General features: G+C 44.3%; 1 protein-coding gene across 1 annotated transcript in view; it reads left to right on the top strand.

Annotated features, from left to right (window-relative positions):
- LOC118399720 (solute carrier family 12 member 5-like) overlaps positions 1-25000 on the top strand; it is a 355313-nt gene that overhangs the window by 286777 nt on the left and 43536 nt on the right. The window contains exons 5-14 of the mRNA XM_052474033.1: positions 2644-2698; positions 3329-3459; positions 18144-18391; positions 18985-19196; positions 20395-20562; positions 20969-21067; positions 21618-21675; positions 21970-22144; positions 23545-23663; positions 24196-24294. Coding sequence (XP_052329993.1) covers positions 2644-2698; positions 3329-3459; positions 18144-18391; positions 18985-19196; positions 20395-20562; positions 20969-21067; positions 21618-21675; positions 21970-22144; positions 23545-23663; positions 24196-24294 — 1364 coding nt within the window. The remainder of the gene's footprint in view (positions 1-2643; positions 2699-3328; positions 3460-18143; positions 18392-18984; positions 19197-20394; positions 20563-20968; positions 21068-21617; positions 21676-21969; positions 22145-23544; positions 23664-24195; positions 24295-25000) is intronic.

The raw sequence follows: 25000 nt of genomic DNA, 5'->3' as shown, positions 1-25000 counted from the left end.
AGACTATGGTGACTGTTCTGCTCTCTTCTCCCTCCCTCTCTCTTTAGACTATGGTGACTGTTCTGCTCTCTTCTCTCTCCCTCTCTCTTTTAGACTATGGTGACTGTTCTGCTCTCTTCTCTCTCCCTCTCTTTTAGACTATGGTGACTGTTCTGCTCTCTTCTCTCTCCCTCTCTCTTTAGACTATGGTGACTGTTCTGCTCTCTTATCTCTCCCTCTCTCTTTTAGACTATGGTGACTGTTCTGCTCTCTTCTCTCTCCCTCTCTCTTTAGACTATGCTGACTGTTCTGCTCTCTTCTCTCTCCCTCTCTTTTAGACTATGCTGACTGTTCTGCTCTCTTCTCTCTCCCTCTCTCTTTAGACTATGCTGACTGTTCTGCTCTCTTCTCTCTCCCTCTCTCTTTAGACTATGCTGACTGTTCTGCTCTCTTCTCCTCCCTCTCTCTTTAGACTATGGTGACTGTTCTGCTCTCTTCTCTCTCCCTCTTTAGACTATGGTGACTGTTCTGCTCTCTTCTCTCTCCCTCTCTCTTTAGACTATGCTGACTGTTCTGCTCTCTTCTCCCTCCCTCTCTCTTTAGACTATGGTGACTGTTCTGCTCTCTTCTCTCTCCCTCTCTCTTTAGACTATGGTGACTGTTCTGCTCTCTTCTCTCTCCCTCTCTCTTTAGACTATGCTGACTGTTCTGCTCTCTTCTCTCTCCCTCTCTCTTTAGACTATGGTGACTGTTCTGCTCTCTTCTCTCTCCCTCTCTCTTTAGACTATGCTGACTGTTCTGCTCTCTTCTCTCTCCCTCTCTCTTTAGACTATGGTGACTGTTCTGCTCTCTTCTCTCTCCCTCTCTTTTAGACTATGGTGACTGTTCTGCTCTCTTCTCTCTCCCTCTCTCTTTAGACTATGGTGACTGTTCTGCTCTCTTCTCTCTCCCTCTCTCTCTTTAGACTATGCTGACTGTTCTGCTCTCTTCTCTCTCCTTCTCTTTTAGACTATGGTGACTGTTCTGCTCTCTTCTCCTCCCTCTCTCTTTAGACTATGGTGACTGTTCTGCTCTCTTCTCCCTCCCTCTCTCTTTAGACTATGCTGACTGTTCTGCTCTCTTCTCTCTCCCTCTCTTTTAGACTATGGTGACTGTTCTGCTCTCTTCTCTCTCCCTCTCTCTCTTTAGACTATGGTGACTGTTCTGCTCTCTTCTCCCTCCCTCTCTTTTAGACTATGCTGACTGTTCTGCTCTCTTCTCTCTCCCTCTCTTTTAGACTATGCTGACTGTTCTGCTCTCTTCTCTCTCCCTCTCTCTTTAGACTATGGTGACTGTTCTGCTCTCTTCTCTCCCTCTCTCTTTAGACTATGCTGACTGTTCTGCTCTCTTCTCTCTCCCTCTCTCTTTAGACTATGGTGACTGTTCTGCTCTCTTCTCTCTCCCTCTCTCTTTAGACTATGGTGACTGTTCTGCTCTCTTCTCTCTCCCTCTCTCTTTAGACTATGGTGACTGTTCTGCTCTCTTCTCTCTCCCTCTCTCTCTTTAGACTATGCTGACTGTTCTGCTCTCTTCTCTCTCCCTCTCTCTTTAGACTATGGTGACTGTTCTGCTCTCTTCTCCCTCCCTCTCTCTTTAGACTATGGTGACTGTTCTGCTCTCTTCTCCCTCCCTCTCTCTTTAGACTATGCTGACTGTTCTGCTCTCTTCTCTCTCCCTCTCTCTTTAGACTATGGTGACTGTTCTGCTCTCTTCTCTCTCCCTCTCTCTTTAGACTATGGTGACTGTTCTGCTCTCTTCTCCTCCCTCTCTCTTTAGACTATGCTGACTGTTCTGCTCTCTTCTCTCTCCCTCTCTTTTAGACTATGCTGACTGTTCTGCTCTCTTCTCTCTCCCTCTCTCTTTAGACTATGGTGACTGTTCTGCTCTCTTCTCTCTCCCTCTCTCTTTAGACTATGGTGACTGTTCTGCTCTCTTCTCTCTCCCTCTCTCTTTAGACTATGCTGACTGTTCTGCTCTCTTCTCTCTCCCTCTCTCTTTAGACTATGGTGACTGTTCTGCTCTCTTCTCTCTCCCTCTCTCTTTAGACTATGGTGACTGTTCTGCTCTCTTCTCTCTCCCTCTCTCTTTAGACTATGCTGACTGTTCTGCTCTCTTCTCTCTCCCTCTCTCTTTAGACTATGCTGACTGTTCTGCTCTCTTCTCTCTCCCTCTCTCTTTAGACTATGCTGACTGTTCTGCTCTCTTATCTCTCCCTCTCTTTAGACTATGGTGACTGTTCTGCTCTCTTCTCTCTCCCTCTCTTTTAGACTATGCTGACTGTTCTGCTCTCTTCTCTCTCCCTCTCTTTTAGACTATGGTGACTGTTCTGCTCTCTTCTCTCTCCTCTCTCTTTAGACTATGCTGACTGTTCTGCTCTCTTCTCTCTCCCTCTCTCTTTAGACTATGGTGACTGTTCTGCTCTCTTCTCTCTCCCTCTCTCTTTAGACTATGCTGACTGTTCTGCTCTCTTCTCTCTCCCTCTCTCTTTAGACTATGCTGACTGTTCTGCTCTCTTCTCTCTCCCTCTCTCTTTAGACGATGCTGACTGTTCTGCTCTCTTCTCTCTCCCTCTCTCTTTAGACGATGCTGACTGTTCTGCTCTCTTCTCTCTCCCTCTCTCTTTAGACGATGCTGACTGCAATCTCCATGAGTGCCATTGCCACCAATGGTGTTGTTCCAGGTGGGTGAACATGCGTTGGCATCCGGCCTTGCTATTGGGACTACTACTTCTACTAAAGAGCTGGTTTTGGCTCAAAAATGCATATCCATCATTTTAGCCCTAGCAACGCTATAATATTAGTGACGTCCAGACTCCTGGGACCCCACATGAAACTTATATGGCTGTGTTTATATGATTAGAGATGGTATCTAATAATCACGTCTCATCCTGGCTTTACTCACCCCTTGGTTAGCTGAGATCAGAGGTGAGAGGAAATGACATGCTTGGGCAGTAGAGTAACAATGTAGCCAACATTTTGTGGTGTAAATCTGGGTCATGTTCATTAGGCACCAAATGTAGAAAATGGGCTGAAATAGGGAGGGACTGCCTGGACATGTCCAATAAGAAACACTCATTTTCATTTCCCAAAGTCAGAGACCCTGCTCTGATTGGAGAATAGCAGGGTTTGGGTCATTTACATTTAACATGACATGAAATACAGTGATGCTGTAAAAGACGAAATTCACACACACCATTCCAAATCCATATAATTTCAAATCAGTTCATTTGAGATGCAGTTTGTATACAAACTGTAATTTAAAAGTACAATAAGTCATTGAAAGAGTGTGTGTATCTATTTGCTGTCTGCAGCTGGAGGCTCCTACTACATGATCTCCCGTTCTCTGGGGCCTGAGTTTGGGGGCGCCGTGGGCATTTGTTTCTACCTGGGAACAACGTTTGCTGGAGCCATGTACATCCTGGGGTCCATCGAACTCTTACTGGTAAGAACATGGGCTTGAAATAATTATCTTTATATCTATCCAGCTCTCTCTATCTCTCTCTATCTCTCTCCCTCTCTTTCTATCTCTCTCTATCTCTCTCTCCCTCTCTTTCTATCTCTCTCTCTCTCCCTCTATCTCTCTCACTCTCCCTCTGAATGCGTGTATCTGTCTGTTTATCTTTCCTTCCATCTGCCCATCTCGCTCTCTCTTTCATCTGTCTTTCCATCTGCCCATCTCGCTCTCTCTTTCATCTGTCTTTCCATCTGCCCATCTCGCTCTCTCTTTCATCTCTCTTTCTGTCTGCCCATCTCGCTCTCTCTTTCATCTGTCTTTCCATTTGCCCATCTCGCTCTCTCTTTCATCTCTCTTTCCATCTGCCCATCTCGCTCTCTCTTTCATCTCTCTTTCTGTCTGCCCATCTCGCTCTCTCTTTCATCTCTCTTTCCATCTGCCCATCTCGCTCTCTCTTTCATCTCTCTTTCTGTCTTCCCATCTCGCTCTCTCTTTCATCTCTCTTTCCATCTGCCCATCTCGCTCTCTCTTTCATCTCTCTTTCTGTCTGCCCATCTCACTCTCTCTTTCCATCTGCCCATCTCGCTCTCTCTTTCATCTCTCTTTCAATCTGCCCATCTCGCTCTCTCTTTCATCTCTCTTTCAATCTGCCCATCTCGCTCTCTCTTTCAATCTGCCCATCTCGCTCTCTCTTTCATCGCTCTTTCCATCTGCCCATCTCTATCTCTCTCTTTCTATCTCTCTCTATCTCTCTCCCTCTCTTTCTATCTCTCTATCTCTCTCTCCCTCTCTTTCTATCTCTCTCTCTCTCCCTCTATCTCTCTCACTCTCCCTCTGAATGCGTGTATCTGTCTGTTTATCTTTCCTTCCATCTGCCCATCTCGCTCTCTCTTTCATCTGTCTTTCCATCTGCCCATCTCGCTCTCTCTTTCATCTCTCTTTCTGTCTGCCCATCTCACTCTCTCTTTCCATCTGCCAATCTCGCTCTCTCTTTCATCTCTCTTTCAATCTGCCCATCTCTCTCTCTCTTTCATCTCTCTTTCTGTCTGCCCATCTCACTTTCTCTTTCCATCTGCCCATCTCGCTCTCTCTTTCATCTCTCTTTCAATCTGCCCATCTCGCTCTCTCTTTCATCTCTCTTTCAATCTGCCCATCTCGCTCTCTCTTTCAATCAGCCCATCTCGCTCTCTCTTTCATCGCTCTTTCCATCTGCCCATCTCGCTCTCTCTTTCATCTCTCTTTCAATCTGCCCATCTCGCTCTCTCTTTCCATCTGCCCATCTCGCACTCTCTTTCCATCTGCCCATCTCGCTCTCTCTTTCATTTCTCTTTCCATCTGCCCATCTCGCTCTCTCTTTCATCTCTCTTTCAATCTGCCCATCTCGCTCTCTCTTTCATCTCTCTTTCCATCTGCCCATCTTGCTCTCTCTTTCATCTCTCTTTCCATCTGCCCATCTCGCTCTCTCTTTCATCTCTCTTTCCATCTGCCCATCTCGCTCTCTTTCCATCTGCCCATCTCGCGCTCTCTTTCATCTCTCTTTCCGTCTGCCCATCTCGCTCTCTCTTTCATCTCTCTTTCCATCTGCCCATCTCGCTCTCTCTTTCATCTCTCTTTCCGTCTGCCCATCTCGCTCTCTCTTTCATCTCTCTTTCCGTCTGCCCATCTCGCTCTCTCTTTCATCTCTCTCTCCGTCTGCCCATCTCGCTCTCTCTTTCATCTCTCTTTCCGTCTGCCCATCTCGCTCTCTCTTTCATCTCTCTTTCCGTCTGCCCATCTCGCTCTCTCTTTACATCTGCCCATCTCGCTCTCTCTTTCATCTCTCTTTCCATCTGCCCATCTCGCTCCCTCTTTCATCTCTCTTTCCGTCTGCCCATCTCGCTCTCTCTTTCAATCTGCCCATCTCACTCTCTCTTTCAATCTGCCCATCTCGCTCTCTCTTTCTGTCTGCCCATCTCGCTCTCTCTTTCATCTCTTTTCCATCTGCCCATCTCGCTCTCTCTTTCATCTCTCTTTCCGTCTGCCCATCTCGCTCTCTCTTTCAATCTGCCCATCTCGCTCTCTCTTTCATCTCTCTTTCCATATGCCCATCTGCCCATCTCTTTCTGTCTGCCCATCTCGCTCTCTCTTTCAGTCTGCCCATCTCACGCTCTCTTTCAATCTGCCCATCTCACGCTCTCTTTCAATCTGCCAATCTCGCTCTCTCTTTCAGTCTGCCCATCTTGCTCTCTCTTTCAGTCTGCCCATCTCGCTCTCTCTTTCTGTCTGCCCATCTCGCTCTCTCTTTCAATCTGCCCGTCTCGCTCTCTCATTCAATCTGCCCATCTCGCTCTCTCTTTCCATCTGCCCATCTTGCTCTCTCTTTCATCTCTCTTTCTGTCTGCCCATCTCGCTCTCTCTTTCCATCTGCCCATCTTGCTCTCTCTTTCATCTCTCTTTCCATCTGCCCATCTCGCTCTCTTTCATCTCTCTTTCCGTCTGCCCATCTCGCTCTCTCTTTCAATCTGCCCATCTCGCTCTCTCTTTCATCTGTTTTTCCATCTGCCCATCTCGCTCTCTCTTTCATCTCTCTTTCCGTCTGCCCATCTCGCTCTCTCTTTCATCTCTCTTTCTGTCTGCCCATCTCACTCTCTCTTTCCATCTGCCCATCTCGCTCTCTCTTTCATCTCTCTTTCAATCTGCCCATCTCGCTCTCTCTTTCATCTCTCTTTCAATCTGCCCATCTCGCTCTCTCTTTCAATCAGCCCATCTCGCTCTCTCTTTCATCGCTCTTTCCATCTGCCCATCTCGCTCTCTCTTTCATCTCTCTTTCAATCTGCCCATCTCGCTCTCTCTTTCCATCTGCCCATCTCGCACTCTCTTTCATCTCTCTTTCCATCTGCCCATCTCGCTCTCTCTTTCATTTCTCTTTCCATCTGCCCATCTCGCTCTCTCTTTCATCTCTCTTTCAATCTGCCCATCTCGCTCTCTCTTTCATCTCTCTTTCCATCTGCCCATCTCGCTCTCTCTTTCATCTCTCTTTCCATCTGCCCATCTCGCTCTCTCTTTCATCTCTCTTTCCATCTGCCCATCTCGCGCTCTCTTTCCATCTGCCCATCTCGCGCTCTCTTTCATCTCTCTTTCGGTCTGCCCATCTCGCTTTCATCTCTTTCCGTCTGCCCATCTCGCTCTCTCTTTCATCTCTCTTTCCGTCTGTCCATCTCGCTCTCTCTTTCATCTCTCTCTCCGTCTGCCCATCTCGCTCTCTCTTTCATCTCTCTTTCCGTCTGCCCATCTCGCTCTCTCTTTCATCTCTCTTTCCGTCTGCCCATCTCGCTCTCTCTTTACATCTGCCCATCTCGCTCTCTCTTTCATCTCTCTTTCCATCTGCCCATCTCGCTCCCTCTTTCATCTCTCTTTCCGTCTGCCCATCTCGCTCTCTCTTTCAATCTGCCCATCTCGCTCTCTCTTTCAATCTGCCCATCTCGCTCTCTCTTTCTGTCTGCCCATCTCGCTCTCTCTTTCATCTCTCTTTCCATCTGCCCATCTCGCTCTCTCTTTCATCTCTCTTTCCGTCTGCCCATCTCGCTCTCTCTTTCAATCTGCCCATCTCGCTCTCTCTTTCATCTCTCTTTCCATATGCCCATCTGCCCATCTCTTTCTGTCTGCCCATCTCGCTCTCTCTTTCAGTCTGCCCATCTCACGCTCTCTTTCAATCTGCCCATCTCACGCTCTCTTTCAATCTGCCAATCTCGCTCTCTCTTTCAGTCTGCCCATCTTGCTCTCTCTTTCAGTCTGCCCATCTCAATCTGCTCTCTCTTTCTGTCTGCCCATCTCGCTCTCTCTTTCAATCTGCCCGTCTCGCTCTCTCATTCAATCTGCCCATCTCGCTCTCTCTTTCCATCTGCCCATCTTGCTCTCTCTTTCATCTCTCTTTCTGTCTGCCCATCTCGCTCTCTCTTTCCATCTGCCCATCTTGCTCTCTCTTTCATCTCTCTTTCCATCTGCCCATCTCGCTCTCTTTCATCTCTCTTTCCGTCTGCCCATCTCGCTCTCTCTTTCAATCTGCCCATCTCGCTCTCTCTTTCATCTGTCTTTCCATCTGCCCATCTCGCTCTCTCTTTCATCTCTCTTTCCGTCTGCCCATCTCGCTCTCTCTTTCATCTCTCTTTCTGTCTGCCCATCTCGCTCTCTCTTTCTTATGTTCAGTCCTGTCTTTGTGCATGTCCTCCTGTCCCTCTTAATTTGTCTGTCTTTATTGCTCTTTATCCTGCTTTGATGCTATTTTCTCCCTCTCCAACTGTCCACAATGAATTATAATAAATATAAAGATCATACATCGTTGTCTGTCCCCCTCCCTCTCTTTTTCCACACTGAATCCTCCTCTCCCTGTTGCTGCTCTCTCTTGGATTAAGAGCTGAGTAATTATGTAAATTCTGCATAAAGGAGAGATAAGGCCATTGACAGAATAATGAGACCATTCGTAGAAACTGCCATCACTTTGGTCCAGTGTTATCTACACACTAGGGGTGCATCTCAATTGTATTTCCTTGATTCCACGCCTCCTCTTTCCTTGTCTTCCTCTCAATATGCATTGGAGGTCTGAGGTTTCTCCACTCAGACTATCTCCTCTCACACATTTTGACAAGAAAGCGAGGCGAGAGCACGCAATGACATCACTATCACCAAAAGCGACAACAGTGACACATCAAAGGCTGTGAGTGTGACAGGCTTGTGATGCTGAAAATACAGGGACCACTATACCTGCGTACTCCCATGTAGGAGAGCACACTTTTTGTAAAACACAAAGACAGAAGTCACACACAGCATGATGTTAAAGAGTAAGCAGCCTGTTCACTCAGACATAATACGCCAGTTGATCCCTATCGTTATTTTCAGAGATAGCTAGCTAACAGCAGCAAGCGAGCTGCAATAAAATAAAATGAAAACAGTTCCACTCATCAAATTATGATAATTTGAAACTTAACTTCTTGTTGAAAGTTAATCTTGAAAAGGGAGAACTTAAGAAATTAGCAACAACATCCTCTTTGATAACACCTGCTGCTGCTGCACACTTGCCTACAACAAAACCATAGGAAAACTGCTACACACTAGCCTACAACAAAACCTAGCAGAACCATAGGAAAACTGCCACACTAGCCTACAACAAAACCTAGCAGAACCATAGGAAAACTGCTACACACTAGCCTACAACAAAACCTAGCAGAACCATAGGAAAACTGCTACACACTAGCCTACAACAAAACCTAGCAGAACCATAGGAAAACTGCTACACACTTGCCTACAACAAAACCTAGCAGAACCATAGGAAAACTGCTACACACTAGCCTACAACAAAACCTAGCAGAACCATAGGAAAACTGCTACACACTAGCCTACAACAAAACCTAGCAGAACCGTAGGAAAACTGCTACACACTAGCCTACAACAAAACCTAGCAGAACCATAGGAAAACTGCTACACACTAGCCTACAACAAAACCTAGCAGAACCATAGGAAAACTGCTACACACTAGCCTACAACAAAACCTAGCAGAACCATAGGAAAACTGCTACACACTAGCCTACAACAAAACCTAGCAGAACCATAGGAAAACTGCTACACACTAGCCTACAACAAAACCTAGCAGAACCGTACTAGAAAACTGCTACACACTAGCCTACAACAAAAAACCTAGCAGAACCATAGGAAAACTGCTACACACTAGCCTACAACAAAACCTAGCAGAACCGTAGGAAAACTGCTACACACTAGCCTACAACAAAACCTAGCAGAACCGTAGGAAAACTGCTACAACACTAGCCTAGCCTACAACAAAACCTAGCAGAACCATAGGAAAACTGCTACACACTAGCCTACAACAAAACCGTAGGAAAACTGCTACACACTAGCCTACAACAAAACCTAGCAGAACCGTAGGAAAACTGCTACACACTAGCCTACAACAAAACCTAGCAGAACCGTAGGAAAACTGCTACACACTAGCCTACAACAAAACCTAGCAGAACCATAGGAAAACTGCTACACACTAGCCTACAACAAAACCTAGCAGAACCGTAGGAAAACTGCTACACACTAGCCTACAACAAAACCTAGCAGAACCATAGGAAAACTGCTACACACTAGCCTACAACAAAACCTAGCAGAACCATAGGAAAACTGCTACACACTAGCCTACAACAAAACCATAGGAAAACTGCTACACACTAGCCTACAACAAAACCTAGCAGAACCATAGGAAAACTGCTACACACTAGCCTACAACAAAACCTAGCAGAACCATAGGAAAACTGCTACACACTAGCCTACAACAAAACCTAGCAGAACCGTAGGAAAACTGCTACACACTAGCCTACAACAAAACCTAGCAGAACCATAGGAAAACTGCTACACACTAGCCTAACAAAACCTAAGAACCATAGGAAAACTGCTACACACTAGCCTACAACAAAACCTAGCAGAACCATAGGAAAACTGCTACACACTAGCCTACAACAAAACCTAGCAGAACCATAGGAAAACTGCTACACACTAGCCTACAACAAAACCTAGCAGAACCATAGGAAAACTGCTACACACTAGCCTACAACAAAACCATAGGAAAACTGCTACACACTAGCCTACAACAAAACCATAGGAAAACTGCTACACACTAGCCTACAACAAAACCATAGGAAAACTGCTACACACTAGCCTACAACAAAACCTAGCAGAACCATAGGAAAACTGCTACACACTAGCCTACAACAAAACCTAGCAGAACCATAGGAAAACTGCTACACACTAGCCTACAACAAAACCTAGCAGAACCATAGGAAAACTGCTACACACTAGCCTACAACAAAACCATAGGAAAACTGCTACACACTAGCCTACAACAAAACCATAGGAAAACTGCTACACACTAGCCTACAACAAAACCATAGGAAAACTGCTACACACTAGCCTACAACAAAACCTAGCAGAACCATAGGAAAACTGCTACACACTAGCCTACAACAAAACCATAGGAAAACTGCTACACACTAGCCTACAACAAAACCATAGGAAAACTGCTACACACTAGCCTACAACAAAACCATAGGAAAACTGCTACACACTAGCCTACAACAAAACCTAGCAGAACCATAGGAAAACTGCTACACACTAGCATACAACAAAACCTAGCAGAACCATAGGAAAACTGCTACACACTAGCCTACAACAAAACCATAGGAAAACTGCTACACACTAGCCTACAAAACCTAGCAGAACCATAGGAAAACTGCTACACACTAGCCTACAACAAAAAACCTAGCAGAACCATAGGAAAACTGCTACACACTAGCCTACAACAAAACCTAGCAGAACCATAGGAAAACTGCTACACACTAGCCTACAACAAAACCTAGCAGAACCATAGGAAAACTGCTACACACTAGCCTACAACAAAACCTAGCAGAACCATAGGAAAACTGCTACACACTAGCCTACAACAAAACCTAGCAGAACCATAGGAAAACTGCTACACACTAGCCTACAACAAAACCTAGCAGAACCATAGGAAAACTGCTACACACTAGCCTACAACAAAACCTAGCAGAACCGTAGGAAAACTGCTACACACTAGCCTACAACAAAACCTAGCAGAACCATAGGAAAACTGCTACACACTAGCCTACAACAAAACCTAGCAGAACCATAGGAAAACTGCTACACACTAGCCTACAACAAAACCTAGCAGAACCATAGGAAAACTGCTACACACTAGCCTACAACAAAACCTAGCAGAACCGTAGGAAAACTGCTACACACTAGCCTACAACAAAACCATAGGAAAACTGCTACACACTAGCCTACAACAAAACCTAGCAGAACCATAGGAAAACTGCTACACACTAGCCTACAACAAAACCATAGGAAAACTGCTACACACTAGCCTACAACAAAACCTAGCAGAACCGTAGGAAAACTGCTACACACTAGCCTACAACAAAACCTAGCAGAACCGTAGGAAAACTGCTACACACTAGCCTACAACAAAACCTAGCAGAACCATAGGAAAACTGCTACACACTAGCCTACAACAAAACCTAGCAGAACCATAGGAAAACTGCTACACACTAGCCTACAACAAAACCTAGCAGAACCATAGGAATACTGCTACACACTAGCCTACAACAAAACCTAGCAGAACCATAGGAAAACTGCTACACACTAGCCTACAACAAAACCTAGCAGAACCGTAGGAAAACTGCTACACACTAGCCTACAACAAAACCTAGCAGAACCGTAGGAAAACTGCTACACACTAGCCTACAACAAAACCTAGCAGAACCATAGGAAAACTGCTACACACACTAAAACCTACAACAAAACCTAGCAGAACCATAGGAAAACTGCTACACACTAGCCTACAACAAAACCTAGCAGAACCATAGGAAAACTGCTACACACTAGCCTACAACAAAACCTAGCAGAACCATAGGAAAACTGCTACACACTAGCCTACAACAAAACCTATAGGAAAACTGCTACACACTAGCCTACAACAAAACCATAGGAAAACTGCTACACACTAGCCTACAACAAAACCATAGGAAAACTGCTACACACTAGCCTACAACAAAACCATAGGAAAACTGCTACACACTAGCCTACAACAAAACCGTAGGAAAACTGCTACACACTAGCCTACAACAAAACCATAGGAAAACTGCTACACACTAGCCTACAACAAAACCTAGCAGAACCATAGGAAAACTGCTACACACTAGCCTACAACAAAACCTAGCAGAACCATAGGAAAACTGCTGCACACTAGCCTACAACAAAACCTAGCAGAACCATAGGAAAACTGCTACACACTAGCCTACAACAAAACCATAGGAAAACTGCTACACACTAGCCTACAACAAAACCATAGGAAAACTGCTACACACTAGCCTACAACAAAACCATAGGAAAACTGCTACACACTAGCCTACAACAAAACCATAGGAAAACTGCTACACACTAGCCTACAACAAAACCATAGGAAAACTGCTACACACTAGCCTACAACAAAACCATAGGAAAACTGCTACACACTAGCCTACAACAAAACCTAGCAGAACCATAGGAAAACTGCTACACACTAGCCTACAACAAAACCTAGCAGAACCATAGGAAAACTGCTACACACTAGCCTACAACAAAACCTAGCAGAACCATAGGAAAACTGCTACACACTAGCCTACAACAAAACCTAGCAGAACCATAGGAAAACTGCTACACACTAGCCTACAACAAAACCTAGCAGAACCATAGGAAAACTGCTGCACACTAGCCTACAACAAAACCTAGCAGAACCATAGGAAAACTGCTACACACTAGCCTACAACAAAACCTAGCAGAACCATAGGAAAACTGCTACACACTAGCCTACAACAAAACCTAGCAGAACCATAGGAAAACTGCTACACACTAGCCTACAACAAAACCTAGCAGAACCATAGGAAAACTGCTACACACTAGCCTACAACAAAACCTAGCAGAACCATAGGAAAACTGCTACACACTAGCCTACAACAAAACCTAGCAGAACCATAGGAAAACTGCTACACACTAGCCTACAACAAAACCTAGCAGAACCATAGGAAAACTGCTACACACTAGCCTACAACAAAACCTAGCAGAACCATAGGAAAACTGCTACACACTAGCCTACAACAAAACCTAGCAGAACCATAGGAAAACTGCTACACAAAACTAGCCTACAACAAAACCTAGCAGAACCATAGGAAAACTGCTACACACTAGCCTACAACAAAACCTAGCAGAACCATAGGAAAACTGCTACACACTAGCCTACAACAAAACCTAGCAGAACCATAGGAAAACTGCTACACACTAGCCTACAACAAAACCTAGCAGAACCATAGGAAAACTGCTACACACAAAAACCATAGCCTACAACAAAACCTAGCAGAACCATAGGAAAACTGCTACACACTAGCCTACAACAAAACCTAGCAGAACCGTAGGAAAACTGCTACACACTAGCCTACAACAAAACCTAGCAGAACCGTAGGAAAACTGCTACACACTAGCCTACAACAAAACCTAGCAGAACCATAGGAAAACTGCTACACACTAGCCTACAACAAAACCTAGCAGAACCATAGGAAAACTGCTACACACTAGCCTACAACAAAACCTAGCAGAACCATAGGAAAACTGCTACACACTAGCCTACAACAAAACCTAGCAGAACCGTAGGAAAACTGCTACACACTAGCCTACAACAAAACCTAGCAGAACCATAGGAAAACTGCTACACACTAGCCTACAACAAAACCTAGCAGAACCGTAGGAAAACTGCTACACACTAGCCTACAACAAAACCATAGGAAAACTGCTACACACTAGCCTACAACAAAACCTAGCAGAACCGTAGGAAAACTGCTACACACTAGCCTACAACAAAACCTAGCAGAACCATAGGAAAACTGCTACACACTAGCCTACAACAAAACCTAGCAGAACCATAGGAAAACTGCTACACACTAGCCTACAACAAAACCTAGCAGAACCATAGGAAAACTGCTACACACTAGCCTACAACAAAACCTAGCAGAACCGTAGGAAAACTGCTACACACTAGCCTACAACAAAACCTAGCAGAACCATAGGAAAACTGCTACACACTAGCCTACAACAAAACCTAGCAGAACCGTAGGAAAACTGCTACACACTAGCCTACAACAAAACCATAGGAAAACTGCTACACACTAGCATACAACAAAACCTAGCAGAACCATAGGAAAACTGCTACACACTAGCCTACAACAAAACCATAGGAAAACTGCTACACACTAGCCTACAACAAAACCATAGGAAAACTGCTACACACTAGCCTACAACAAAACCTAGCAGAACCGTAGGAAAACTGCTACACACTAGCCTACAACAAAACCTAGCAGAACCGTAGGAAAACTGCTACACACTAGCCTACAACAAAACCTAGCAGAACCATAGGAAAACTGCTACACACTAGCCTACAACAAAACCTAGCAGAACCGTAGGAAAACTGCTACACACTAGCCTACAACAAAACCTAGCAGAACCGTAGGAAAACTGCTACACACTAGCCTACAACAAAACCTAGCAGAACCATAGGAAAACTGCTACACACTAGCCTACAACAAAACCTAAGAACCATAGGAAAACTGCTACACACTAGCCTACAACAAAACCTAGCAGAACCATAGGAAAACTGCTACACACTAGCCTACAACAAAACCTAGCAGAACCATAGGAAAACTGCTACACACTAGCCTACAACAAAACCATAGCAGAACCGTAAAAACTGCTACACACTAGCCTACAACAAAAAAACCTAGCAGAACCATAGAAAACTGCTACACACTAGCCTACAACAAAACCTAGCAGAACCATAGGAAAACTGCTACACACTAGCCTACAACAAAACCTAGCAGAACCATAGGAAAACTGCTACACACTAGCCTACAACAAAACCTAGCAGAACCGTAGGAAAACTGCTACACACTAGCCTACAACAAAACCTAGCAGAACCGTAGGAAAACTGCTACACACTAGCCTACAACAAAACCTAGCAGAACCGTAGGAAAACTGCTACACACTAGCCTACAACAAAACCTAGCAGAACCGTAGGAAAACTGCTACACACTAGCCTACAACAAAACCTAGCAGAACCGTAGGAAAACTGCTACACACTAGCCTACAACAAAACCTAGCAGAACCGTAGGAAAACTGCTACACACTAGCCTACAACAAAACCTAGCAGAACCATAGTAAAACTGCTGCACACTAGCCTACAACAAAACATAGCAGAACCATAGGAAAACTGCTACACACTAGCCTACAACAAAACCTAGCAGAACCGTAGGAAAACTGCTACACACTAGCCTACAACAAAACCTAGCAGAACCATAGGAAAACTGCTACACACTAGCCTACAACAAAACCTAGCAGAACTGTAGGAAAACTGCTACACACTAGCCTACAACAAAACCTAGCAGAACCGTAGGAAAACTGCTGCACACTAGCCTACAACAAAACCTAGCAGAACCATAGTAAAACTGCTGCACACTAGCCTACAACAAAACCTAGCAGAACCATAGGAAAACTGCTACACACTAGCCTACAACAAAACCTAGCAGAACCGTAGGAAAACTGCTACACACTAGCCTACAACAAAACCATAGGAAAACTGCTACACACTAGCCTACATCAAAACCTAGCAGAACTGTAGGAAAACTGCTACACACTAGCCTACAACAAAACCTAGCAGAACCGTAGGAAAACTGCTACACACTAGCCTACAACAAGACCTAGCAGAACCATAGGAAAACTGCTACACACTAGCCTACAACAAAACCTAGCAGAACCGTAGGAAAACTGCTACACACTAGACTACAACAAAACCTAGCAGAACCATAGGAAAACTGCTGCACACTAGACTACAACAAAACCTAGCAGAACCGTAGGAAAACTGCTACACACTAGCCTACAACAAAACCTAGCAGAACTGTAGGAAAACTGCTACACACTAGCCTACAACAAAACCTAGCAGAACCGTAGGAAAACTGCTACACACTAGCCTACAACAAAACCTAGCAGAGCCATAGGAAAACTGCTGCACACTAGCCTACAACAAAACCTAGCAGAACCATAGGAAAACTGCTGCACACTATTGCACAGTGACCTGTCCGCCTTCGGGAAGGTGGAAGTTTCCATACGTTTTTGTAAAAATGGTAGAACCCATTACAATGAGAACTTGTTCTCAACTAGCTTACCTTAAAGGTGAAATTTAAAAAAACAAAATTTTAAAAAACAAATGAAAATGTGATTGGTTGATTCCACTGTAACTTCCTGATGTCTTGAGATGCTGCTTCAATATATCCACAGAATTGTCCTTCCTCATGATGCCATCTATTTTGTGAAGTGCACCAGCCCCTCCTGCAGCAAAGCACCCAAACAACATGATGCTGCCATCTTTGTGCTTCATGGTTGGGATGGTGTTCTTTCGCTTGCAAGCCTCCCCCTTTTTCCTCCAAACATAACGATGGTCATTATGGCCAAACAGTACTATTTTTGTTTCATCAGACCAGAGGACATTTCTCCAAAAAGTACAATATTTTTCCCCATGTGCAGTTGCAAACCGTAGTCTGGCTTTGGAGCAGTGGCTTCTTCCTTGCTGAGCGGCCTTTCAGGTTATGTCGATATAGGACTTGTTTTACTGTGGTTATAGATACTTTTAAGCTTGTGTCCTCCAGCATCTTCACAAGGTCCTTTGCTGTTGTTCTGGGATTGATTTGTACTTTTCGCACCAAAGTACGTTCATCTATAGGAGACAGAACGCGTCTCCTTCCTGAGCAGTATGATGACACAATAAGTGCCATGGTGTTTATACTTGTGTACTATTGTTTGTATAGATGAACGTGGTGCCTTCAGGTGTTTGGAAATTGCTCCCAAGGATGAACCAGACTTGTGGAGGTCTACAAGGCCTTGAAATATATCCACAGGTACACCGCCAATCGACTCAAATTATGTCAATTAGCCTATCAGAAGCTTCTAAAGCCATGGCATAATTTTCTGGACTTTTCCAAGCTGTTTAAAGGCACAGTCAACTTAGTGTATGTAAACTTCTGACACACTGGAATTGTGATACAGTGAATTATAAGTGAAATAATCTGTCTGTAAACAATTGTTGGAAAAATGACTTGTGTCATGCACATAGTAGATGTCCTAACCGACTTGCCAAAACAATAGTTTGTTAACAATACATTTGTGGAGTGGTTGAAAAATGAGTTTTAATGACTCCAACCTAAGTGTTTGTAAACTTCCAACTTTAACTTTTTAAAACAGCTTCTAAATGTGGGATACTTAGTCAGTTGCACAAGTGAATGCATTCAACCGAAATGTGTCTTCCACATTTAACCAAGCCCCTCTGAATCAGATAATTATTTTTATTTTACCATGTAAATTGACTGAGAACACATTCTCATTTACAGCAACAACTTGGAGAATAGTTACAGGCGAGAGGAGGGGGATGAATGAGCCAATTGGAAGATGGGGATGATTAGGTGACCATGATGGATTGAGGGACAGATTGGGAATTTAGCCGACACCAGTGTTAACACCCCTACTCTTACAATCAGTGTCATGGGATCTTTAGTGACCACAGAGATTCAGGACACCCATTGAATTAACATCCCATCCTAAATACAGCACCCTGTCCCAAATCACTGCCCTGGGGCATTGGGATATTTTTTTAGACCAGAGAAAAGAGTGCTTCCTACTGGCCCTCCAACACCACTTCCTGCATCATCTGGTCTCCCATCTAGGGACAGACCAGGGACAACCTTGCTTAGCTTCAGAGGAACGCCAGGAGTGGTATGCAGGGTGGTATGCTGCTGGCAACTAATGATGGGGCAATTACAGGTTTTATGATTTCATTAACGGCAAAGCTATTTTTCTATTTGTATATTTTTAGACCCGTGATAAGATATAATGATAAGATATAACCCGTGATAAGATATAAATAAGATATAGTGATTAATTTAGAACATGCTTGGGTTGTTCAACCCTCTATTTGAAAGGGTTTAATGGGAGTGTCAGATTCTGTGTTTCTGCAGTTGATTTAGTTCTCACTCTCCTCCCCCCCATAGGTCTACATCCTCCCCCAGGCAGCCATCTTTAAGATGGAGGGTCTGGAGGGGGCCGAGGCGGAGGCGGCGATGCTTAACAACATGCGTGTGTACGGCACCATTGTGCTCAGTTTCATGGCCACGGTGGTGTTTGTGGGGGTCAAGTACGTCAACAAGTTAGCCTTGCTCTTCCTGGCCTGCGTCATCCTGTCCATTCTGGCTGTGTATGCCGGAGTCATCAAGACGGCCATCGAGCCACCTGACTTCCCGTAAGGAACCCTACTGTTTAATTAGCCTGGTTCCAAGTCTGTTTGTGCTGTCTTGCCAACTCCTACGGTCATTGTCACATGAGAATTACCATAGGAGTTGGATAGAAAGCACAGACAGGTCTGGGACGAGGCTACTCTTCAATATTGGGGCTGATCCAAACTTGAAGAATATAGGTGTGATGTGAATTATGTTTCATGTAAATCATTTATCGATCGATTTTTGGCAGATATGGGGGATTTGGGGTTTAAGACTGTAAATGGCAGACACATTCATGCCATGCTAGAAATGTACACATTAAAACACATGTTCACCCATTTTAAGATTATTTGAAGTACAGTATATTTAAAATCTAAATGATATTCACAAGCACATAAGCAGATGGGTTAAATAGAACATATTCATCTTGTGTGAAATTTTCAGTAGGGAGGACTCTACTGTTCAATATGGGGACCGTTACCCACAGACTTGTGCTAGCTCTCAAAGCCAATGCCTAGGCTTCGGCTCAGGTGGCTAACTCAGTCTAAAGAGTTGGACGGGCTTTGAATCCCGGTCGGTCACACTGACACACTAACACATCTCCCCTGCTACGCAGAGTGTGTCTGCTGGGTAATCGCCCGCTGATCTCCAAAGGGTTCGACGTGTGCGCCAAAACATTGGAGAGTGGCAACGGCACGGTCACCACCAAGCTGTGGAGCGTCTTCTGCGACTCGCCCTTCCTCAACGCCACCTGCGACGAGTACTTTGTCAACAACAACGTGTCCTTCATCCAGGGCATCCCTGGCGTCATGAGCGGCATCCTCAAAGGTGAACAAACGCAAGCTATTGGTCCTCCGTGGCTCAGTTGGTATAGCTTGCAACACCAGGATCGTGGGCTTGATTTCCGCTGTGGTCACCCATACGTAAAATGTTTGCAAGCATGACTGAAGGGTCGTTTTGAATAAAATAGTTTGCTAAAATGCTAATGTTATGTTACTATATTATTATAATAGCTATTATTTTGTGGCTATCTACTTCTTCTTTCTAAACAGTTACACATACAGCACAATTGTTCTGGTCCCCCTAGACTCAGGTCACTGTATCTACAGTACAAATAACATGTATTGTTCTGGTCCCCCTAGACTCAGGTCACTGTATCTACAGTACAAATAACATGTATTGTTCTGGTCCCCCTAGACTCAGGTCACTGTATCTACAGTACAAATAACATGTATTGTTCTGGTCCCCCTAGACTCAGGTCACTGTATCTACAGTACAAATAACATGTATTGTTCTGGTCCCCCTAGACTCAGGTCACTGTATCTACAGTACAAATAACATGTATTGTTCTGGTCCCCTAGACTCAGGTCACTGTATCTACAGTACAAATAACATGTATTGTTCTGGTCCCCCTAGACTCAGGTCACTGTATCTACAGTACAAATAACATGTATTGTTCTGGTCCCCCTAGACTCAGGTCACTGTATCTACACAGTACAAATAACATGTATTGTTCTGGTCCCCCTAGACTCAGGTCACTGTATCTACAGTACAAATAACATGTATTGTTCTGGTCCCCCTAGACTCAGGTCACTGTATCTACAGTACAAATAACATGTATTGTTCTGGTCCCCCTAGACTCAGGTCACTGTATCTACAGTACAAATAACATGTATTGTTCTGGTCCCCCTAGACTCAGGTCACTGTATCTACAGTACAAATAACATGTATTGTTCTGGTCCCCCAAGACTCAGGTCACTGTATCTACAGTACACATGCTTACACACACTTGCGGGAAACATACTACAATTTCTTTACTTGGAATTTCTGTTAGCCCTCTTGGGTTTCTAAGATCTTGTTCTCCTGGAACTTAAGGTCAATCGATTTTAAATGATATTGATGTATCTAATCTCTCTCTCTCTTCATCTCCCTTACCTTCCCCTCTCTATCCCTTTCCTCCCTCTTTCCCTGTTTCCTTCTCCTTCCCCCCTCTCTTTTTTCCTCTCCCCCACCCCCTCACACACAGAGAACCTATTTGGGAATTACCTGGAGAAGGGGGATCTGGTGGCTAAGAAGGGGATTGCGACCGTGGAGGGCCCTGATGACACTCTGACCAACTCCAACCGTTATGTCCTGGCCGACATCACCAGCTTCTTCACCCTGCTGGTCGGAATCTACTTCCCCTCCGTCACAGGTCAGCTGACAGGAAGCGGATGATGCAAAGAGGAAGAGACAGAGGGTTGACTCTCAAAAGTAATTTTCCTTTTATTCCTCATATCCTCAAAGGGTGAATTCACCAAAGGTGAATCTCGAGGAGGAGAGAGGACACAAGCAATCGAGGGAAAATACTTTTGAGGTTCAGCCTTTGTGTTGTTTTGTGTGTTTTGTTTTTCTATCTGGGGGTTTATGGGAGATTTACATCAATTCGTTGAAAGATTGAAAGGATTAAAGTAAAAGATTCATCTGATGTCAGAATTTCTTCAACACAAAAAAAGCAGCTGTTTGTTATTAGAAGGATAATGTTGTTGTGTTGTTCAGTTGTAGTAATTTGACAAAATGAGAGTTCCTTCTACAGTGACCTCTCTACTTGTGTGTCACAGGGATCATGGCCGGATCAAACCGCTCAGGAGATCTACGGGACGCTCAGAAGTCGATCCCCATTGGCACTATCATGGCCATCACCACTACCTCAATAGTGTGTATCCTTGTTTTATTTTTTATTTAACCTTTATTTAACTATACTTATACTGTTCCACTTCTGAAGTCAGTGGGCTAGTGCACGCTACTTATAGCTGTGGATCACATGTTATCTGTCAATAGTAAATGACCTCTATTTTAAACTAAAACTTTTGGTATTTTACTTTCCAACATAAATACATACAAGTTAGGTTGAATTGAATTGAGCCAATGGCCTCAAGCTATGTTACGAATGATATCCATGTTGCTCTTCATCTTCATCTCAAGTGACCATTACAGGACTAAGCAATCATGTATAAAAATACATCAGACATAACCCAACAATAACCGCTCTGTCGAACCGTCATTACCTCAATGCAGCACTGTAAACTCAGTGTGCAGATATCAAACAGATATGTGAGGATATGACCCTATGTGCTAGATCTGTCTGTCTGTCTGTCTGTCTGTCTGTCTGTCTGTCTGTCTGTCTGTCTGTCTGTCTGTCTGTCTGTCTGTCTGTCTGTCTGTCTGTCTGTCTGTCTGTCTATTTTCCTTAATGTGACCTTTTTATAGACATGTCAGCTGTGATCCTGTTCGGGGCCTGTATCGAGGGAGTGGTCCTTAGAGACAAGTAAGTAATGGATAATAAGTTCACATTTCTGCAAAATTGTTTCAATGTTTCTCAGTCAACCTTTTCCAGTGCTGAGGTACTTGGTGAGGGAGGCCATTTAACTGAAAAAGTTTGAAAACATTTTGCAACGGAAAAGGAAAATTATCACTTTTAATTGCAGTATTAGACCAGGTCGTCCCTCCATGTTTCAGTCAGTTTTCTTCAGTTTGGTTTCTAATGAGTAGGATCCTGGTAATTGGCTCTCCTAGCTTTCTCCATTTCTGATTGGCTGGTTGTCATGTCCATCTCCCTCAGGTTTGGGGAGGGCGTCAATGGCAACCTGGTCATTGGCACCTTGGCCTGGCCGTCCCCGTGGGTTATTGTCATTGGCTCCTTCTTCTCCACCTGTGGGGCGGGGCTTCAGAGCTTGACGGGTGCTCCGCGTCTCATGCAGGCCATCTCCAGGGACGGTGTCGTGCCCATCCTACGGGTCAGTCTGTCATTGTCAACATTCTAGCATTTAACACTGATCTGGGACCATTAGTTATGATAACTCTGTCAACATTCTAGCATTTAACACTGATCTGGGACCATTAGTTATGATTACTCTGTCAACATTCTAGCATTTAACACTGATCTGGGACCATTAGTTATGATAACTCTGTCAACATTCTAGCATTTAACACTGATCTGGGACCATTAGTTATGATAACTCTGTCAACATTCTAGCATTTAACACTGATCTGGGACCATTAGTTATGATCTGGGACCATTAGTTATGATAACTCTCTCAACATTCTAGCATTTAACACTGATCTGGGACCATTAGTTATGATAACTCTGTCAACATTCTAGCATTTAACACTGATCTGGGACCATTAGTTATGATAACTCTGTCAACATTCTAGCATTTAACACTGATCTGGGAGCATTAGTTATGTTGGTTTGTCAACACACTCTATTCCATCTAACATCTCTGTGTGGGATGTGTCCTCCCAGGTGTCTCTATTACATCTGACATCTCTGTGGGATGTGTCCTCCCAGGTATCTCTATTCCATCTAACATCTCTGTAGGATGTGTCCTCTCAGGTATCTCTATTCCATCTAACATCTCTGTGGGATGTGTCCTCCCAGGTATCTCTATTCCATCTAACATCTCTGTGTGGGATGTGTCCTCCCAGGTATCTCTATTCCATCTAACATCTCTGTGGGATGTGTCCTCCCAGGTATCTCTATTCCATCTAACATCTCTGTGTGGGATGTGTCCTCCCAGGTATCTCTATTCCATCTAACATCTCTGTGGGATGTGTCCTCCCAGGTATCTCTATTCCATCTAACATCTCTGTGTGGGATGTGTCCTCCTAGGTATCTCTATTCCATCTAACATCTCTGTGGGATGTGTCCTCCCAGGGTGTGGGATGTGTCCTCCTAGGTATCTCTATTCCATCTAACATCTCTGTGTGGGATGTGTCCTCCCAGGTATCTCTATTCCATCTAACATCTCTGTGTGGGATGTGTCCTCCTAGGTATCTCTATTCCATCTAACATCTCTGTGGGATGTGTCCTCCCAGGTATCTCTATTCCATCTAACATCTCTGTGTGGGATGTGTCCTCCCAGGTATCTCTATTCCATCTAACATCTCTGTGGGATGTGTCCTCCCAGGTATCTCTATTCCATCTAACATCTCTGTGGGATGTGTCCTCCCAGGTATCTCTATTCCATCTAACATCTCTGTGTGGGATGTGTCCTCCCAGGTATCTCTATTCCATCTAACATCTCTGTGGGATGTGTCCTCCCAGGTATCTCTATTCCATCTAACATCTCTGTGGGATGTGTCCTCCCAGGTATCTCTATTCCATCTAACATCTCTGTGGGATGTGTCCTCCCAGGTGTTTGGCCATGGGAAAGCCAACGGGGAGCCCACCTGGGCCTTGCTACTGACAGCGGGTATCTGTGAGATTGGGATCCTCATTGCCTCTCTGGACGCAGTGGCCCCCATCCTCTCCATGTGAGTGTCTATGAGCCAGACCAGGAGTTGTTCCCCAACTCTGGGTCCTAAGTTACAGAATATAACTATTTGGACAGTTAAAAAACTCTGGGTCCTAATATTTACAGCCTATGATTAGGGCCCAGAGTTTTCCTGATGAAATCACATGACCAGGTACAACTCTTGGCCCTATTCATGAGTGCTGGGGTGCACTCATCCTGTACTAATATGATTTGTCCTATTATGGACACCGTACATATGACATTAACTATCTGCAATAAATCTATCTGCAATATTAAAGCTCCCTAAAAATAGAGACATCTGACAACGGACAAATACTTCTCAGCACTTGATAAGGTGAAGTTAAACATCTTAACGCAATGCAATGATTTACTAGTATTTATATCTTAGAATTGTTTTCATTTGGTTATAAGCAACATATAAGCAAGTAATGTGTCCAAATAAAGACTAAATGTATTTTTTATTTGTGAGGCACTTTGCTGTCTCTCTTTCACCTTTTGTAATGTCTGAAGGCGTTGTTTCCTTTGTGTAGGTTCTTTCTGATGTGCTATATGTTTGTGAACCTGGCCTGCGCCTTGCAAACCCTCCTGAGGACGCCGAACTGGAGGCCGCGTTTCAACTACTATCACTGGTGAGACTCACAACAACTCGTCAAATCAACGCATCCTGAGAGATGATGGAAAGGCCTTGAATGTGTCTGTGTGTGTTTTTATTCTGTTTACTGTACAGGAGATGTTGTATGTCCAGTATATTGTAGTTATGTCTGCATGTGTCTGTCTCTAATATCTCCTCCTCTCTCTCTGTCTCTAATATCTCCTCCTCTCTCTCTCTCTGTCTATAATGTCTCCTCCTCTCTCTTTCTCTAATATCTCCTCCTCTCCCTCTGTCTCTTCTCTCTCTCTAATATCTACTCCTCTCTCTCTGTCTCTAATGTCTCCTCCTCTCTCTTTCTCTAATATCTCCTCCTCTCTCTGTCTCTTCTCTCTCTCTCTCTCTCTCTCTCTCTCTCTCTGTCTGTCTCTCTCTCTCTCTCTCTCTCTCTCTCTCTCTCTCTGTCTCTAATGTCTCCTCCTCTCTCTTTCTCTGTCTCTAATATCTCCTCCTCTCTCTCTCTCTGTCTATAACGTCTCCTCCTCTTTCTCTGTCTTTAATGTCTCCTCCTCTCTCTCTGTTTCTAATGTCTCCTCTCTCTTTCTCTGTCTCTAATGTCTCCTCCTCTCTCTTTCTCTGTCTTTAATGTCTCCTCCTCTCTCTTTCTCTGTCTCTAATGTCTCCTCCTCTCTCTTTCTCTGTCTCTAATGTCTCCTCCTCTCTCTTTCTCTGTCTTTAATGTCTCC

Source organism: Oncorhynchus keta, chromosome 21 (assembly GCF_023373465.1).
Source record: "Oncorhynchus keta strain PuntledgeMale-10-30-2019 chromosome 21, Oket_V2, whole genome shotgun sequence".
Taxonomy (NCBI): Eukaryota; Metazoa; Chordata; class Actinopteri; order Salmoniformes; family Salmonidae; genus Oncorhynchus; species Oncorhynchus keta.
Note: the sequence above shows the minus strand (reverse complement) of the source record. Positions and strands in the feature narration are given on the sequence as shown.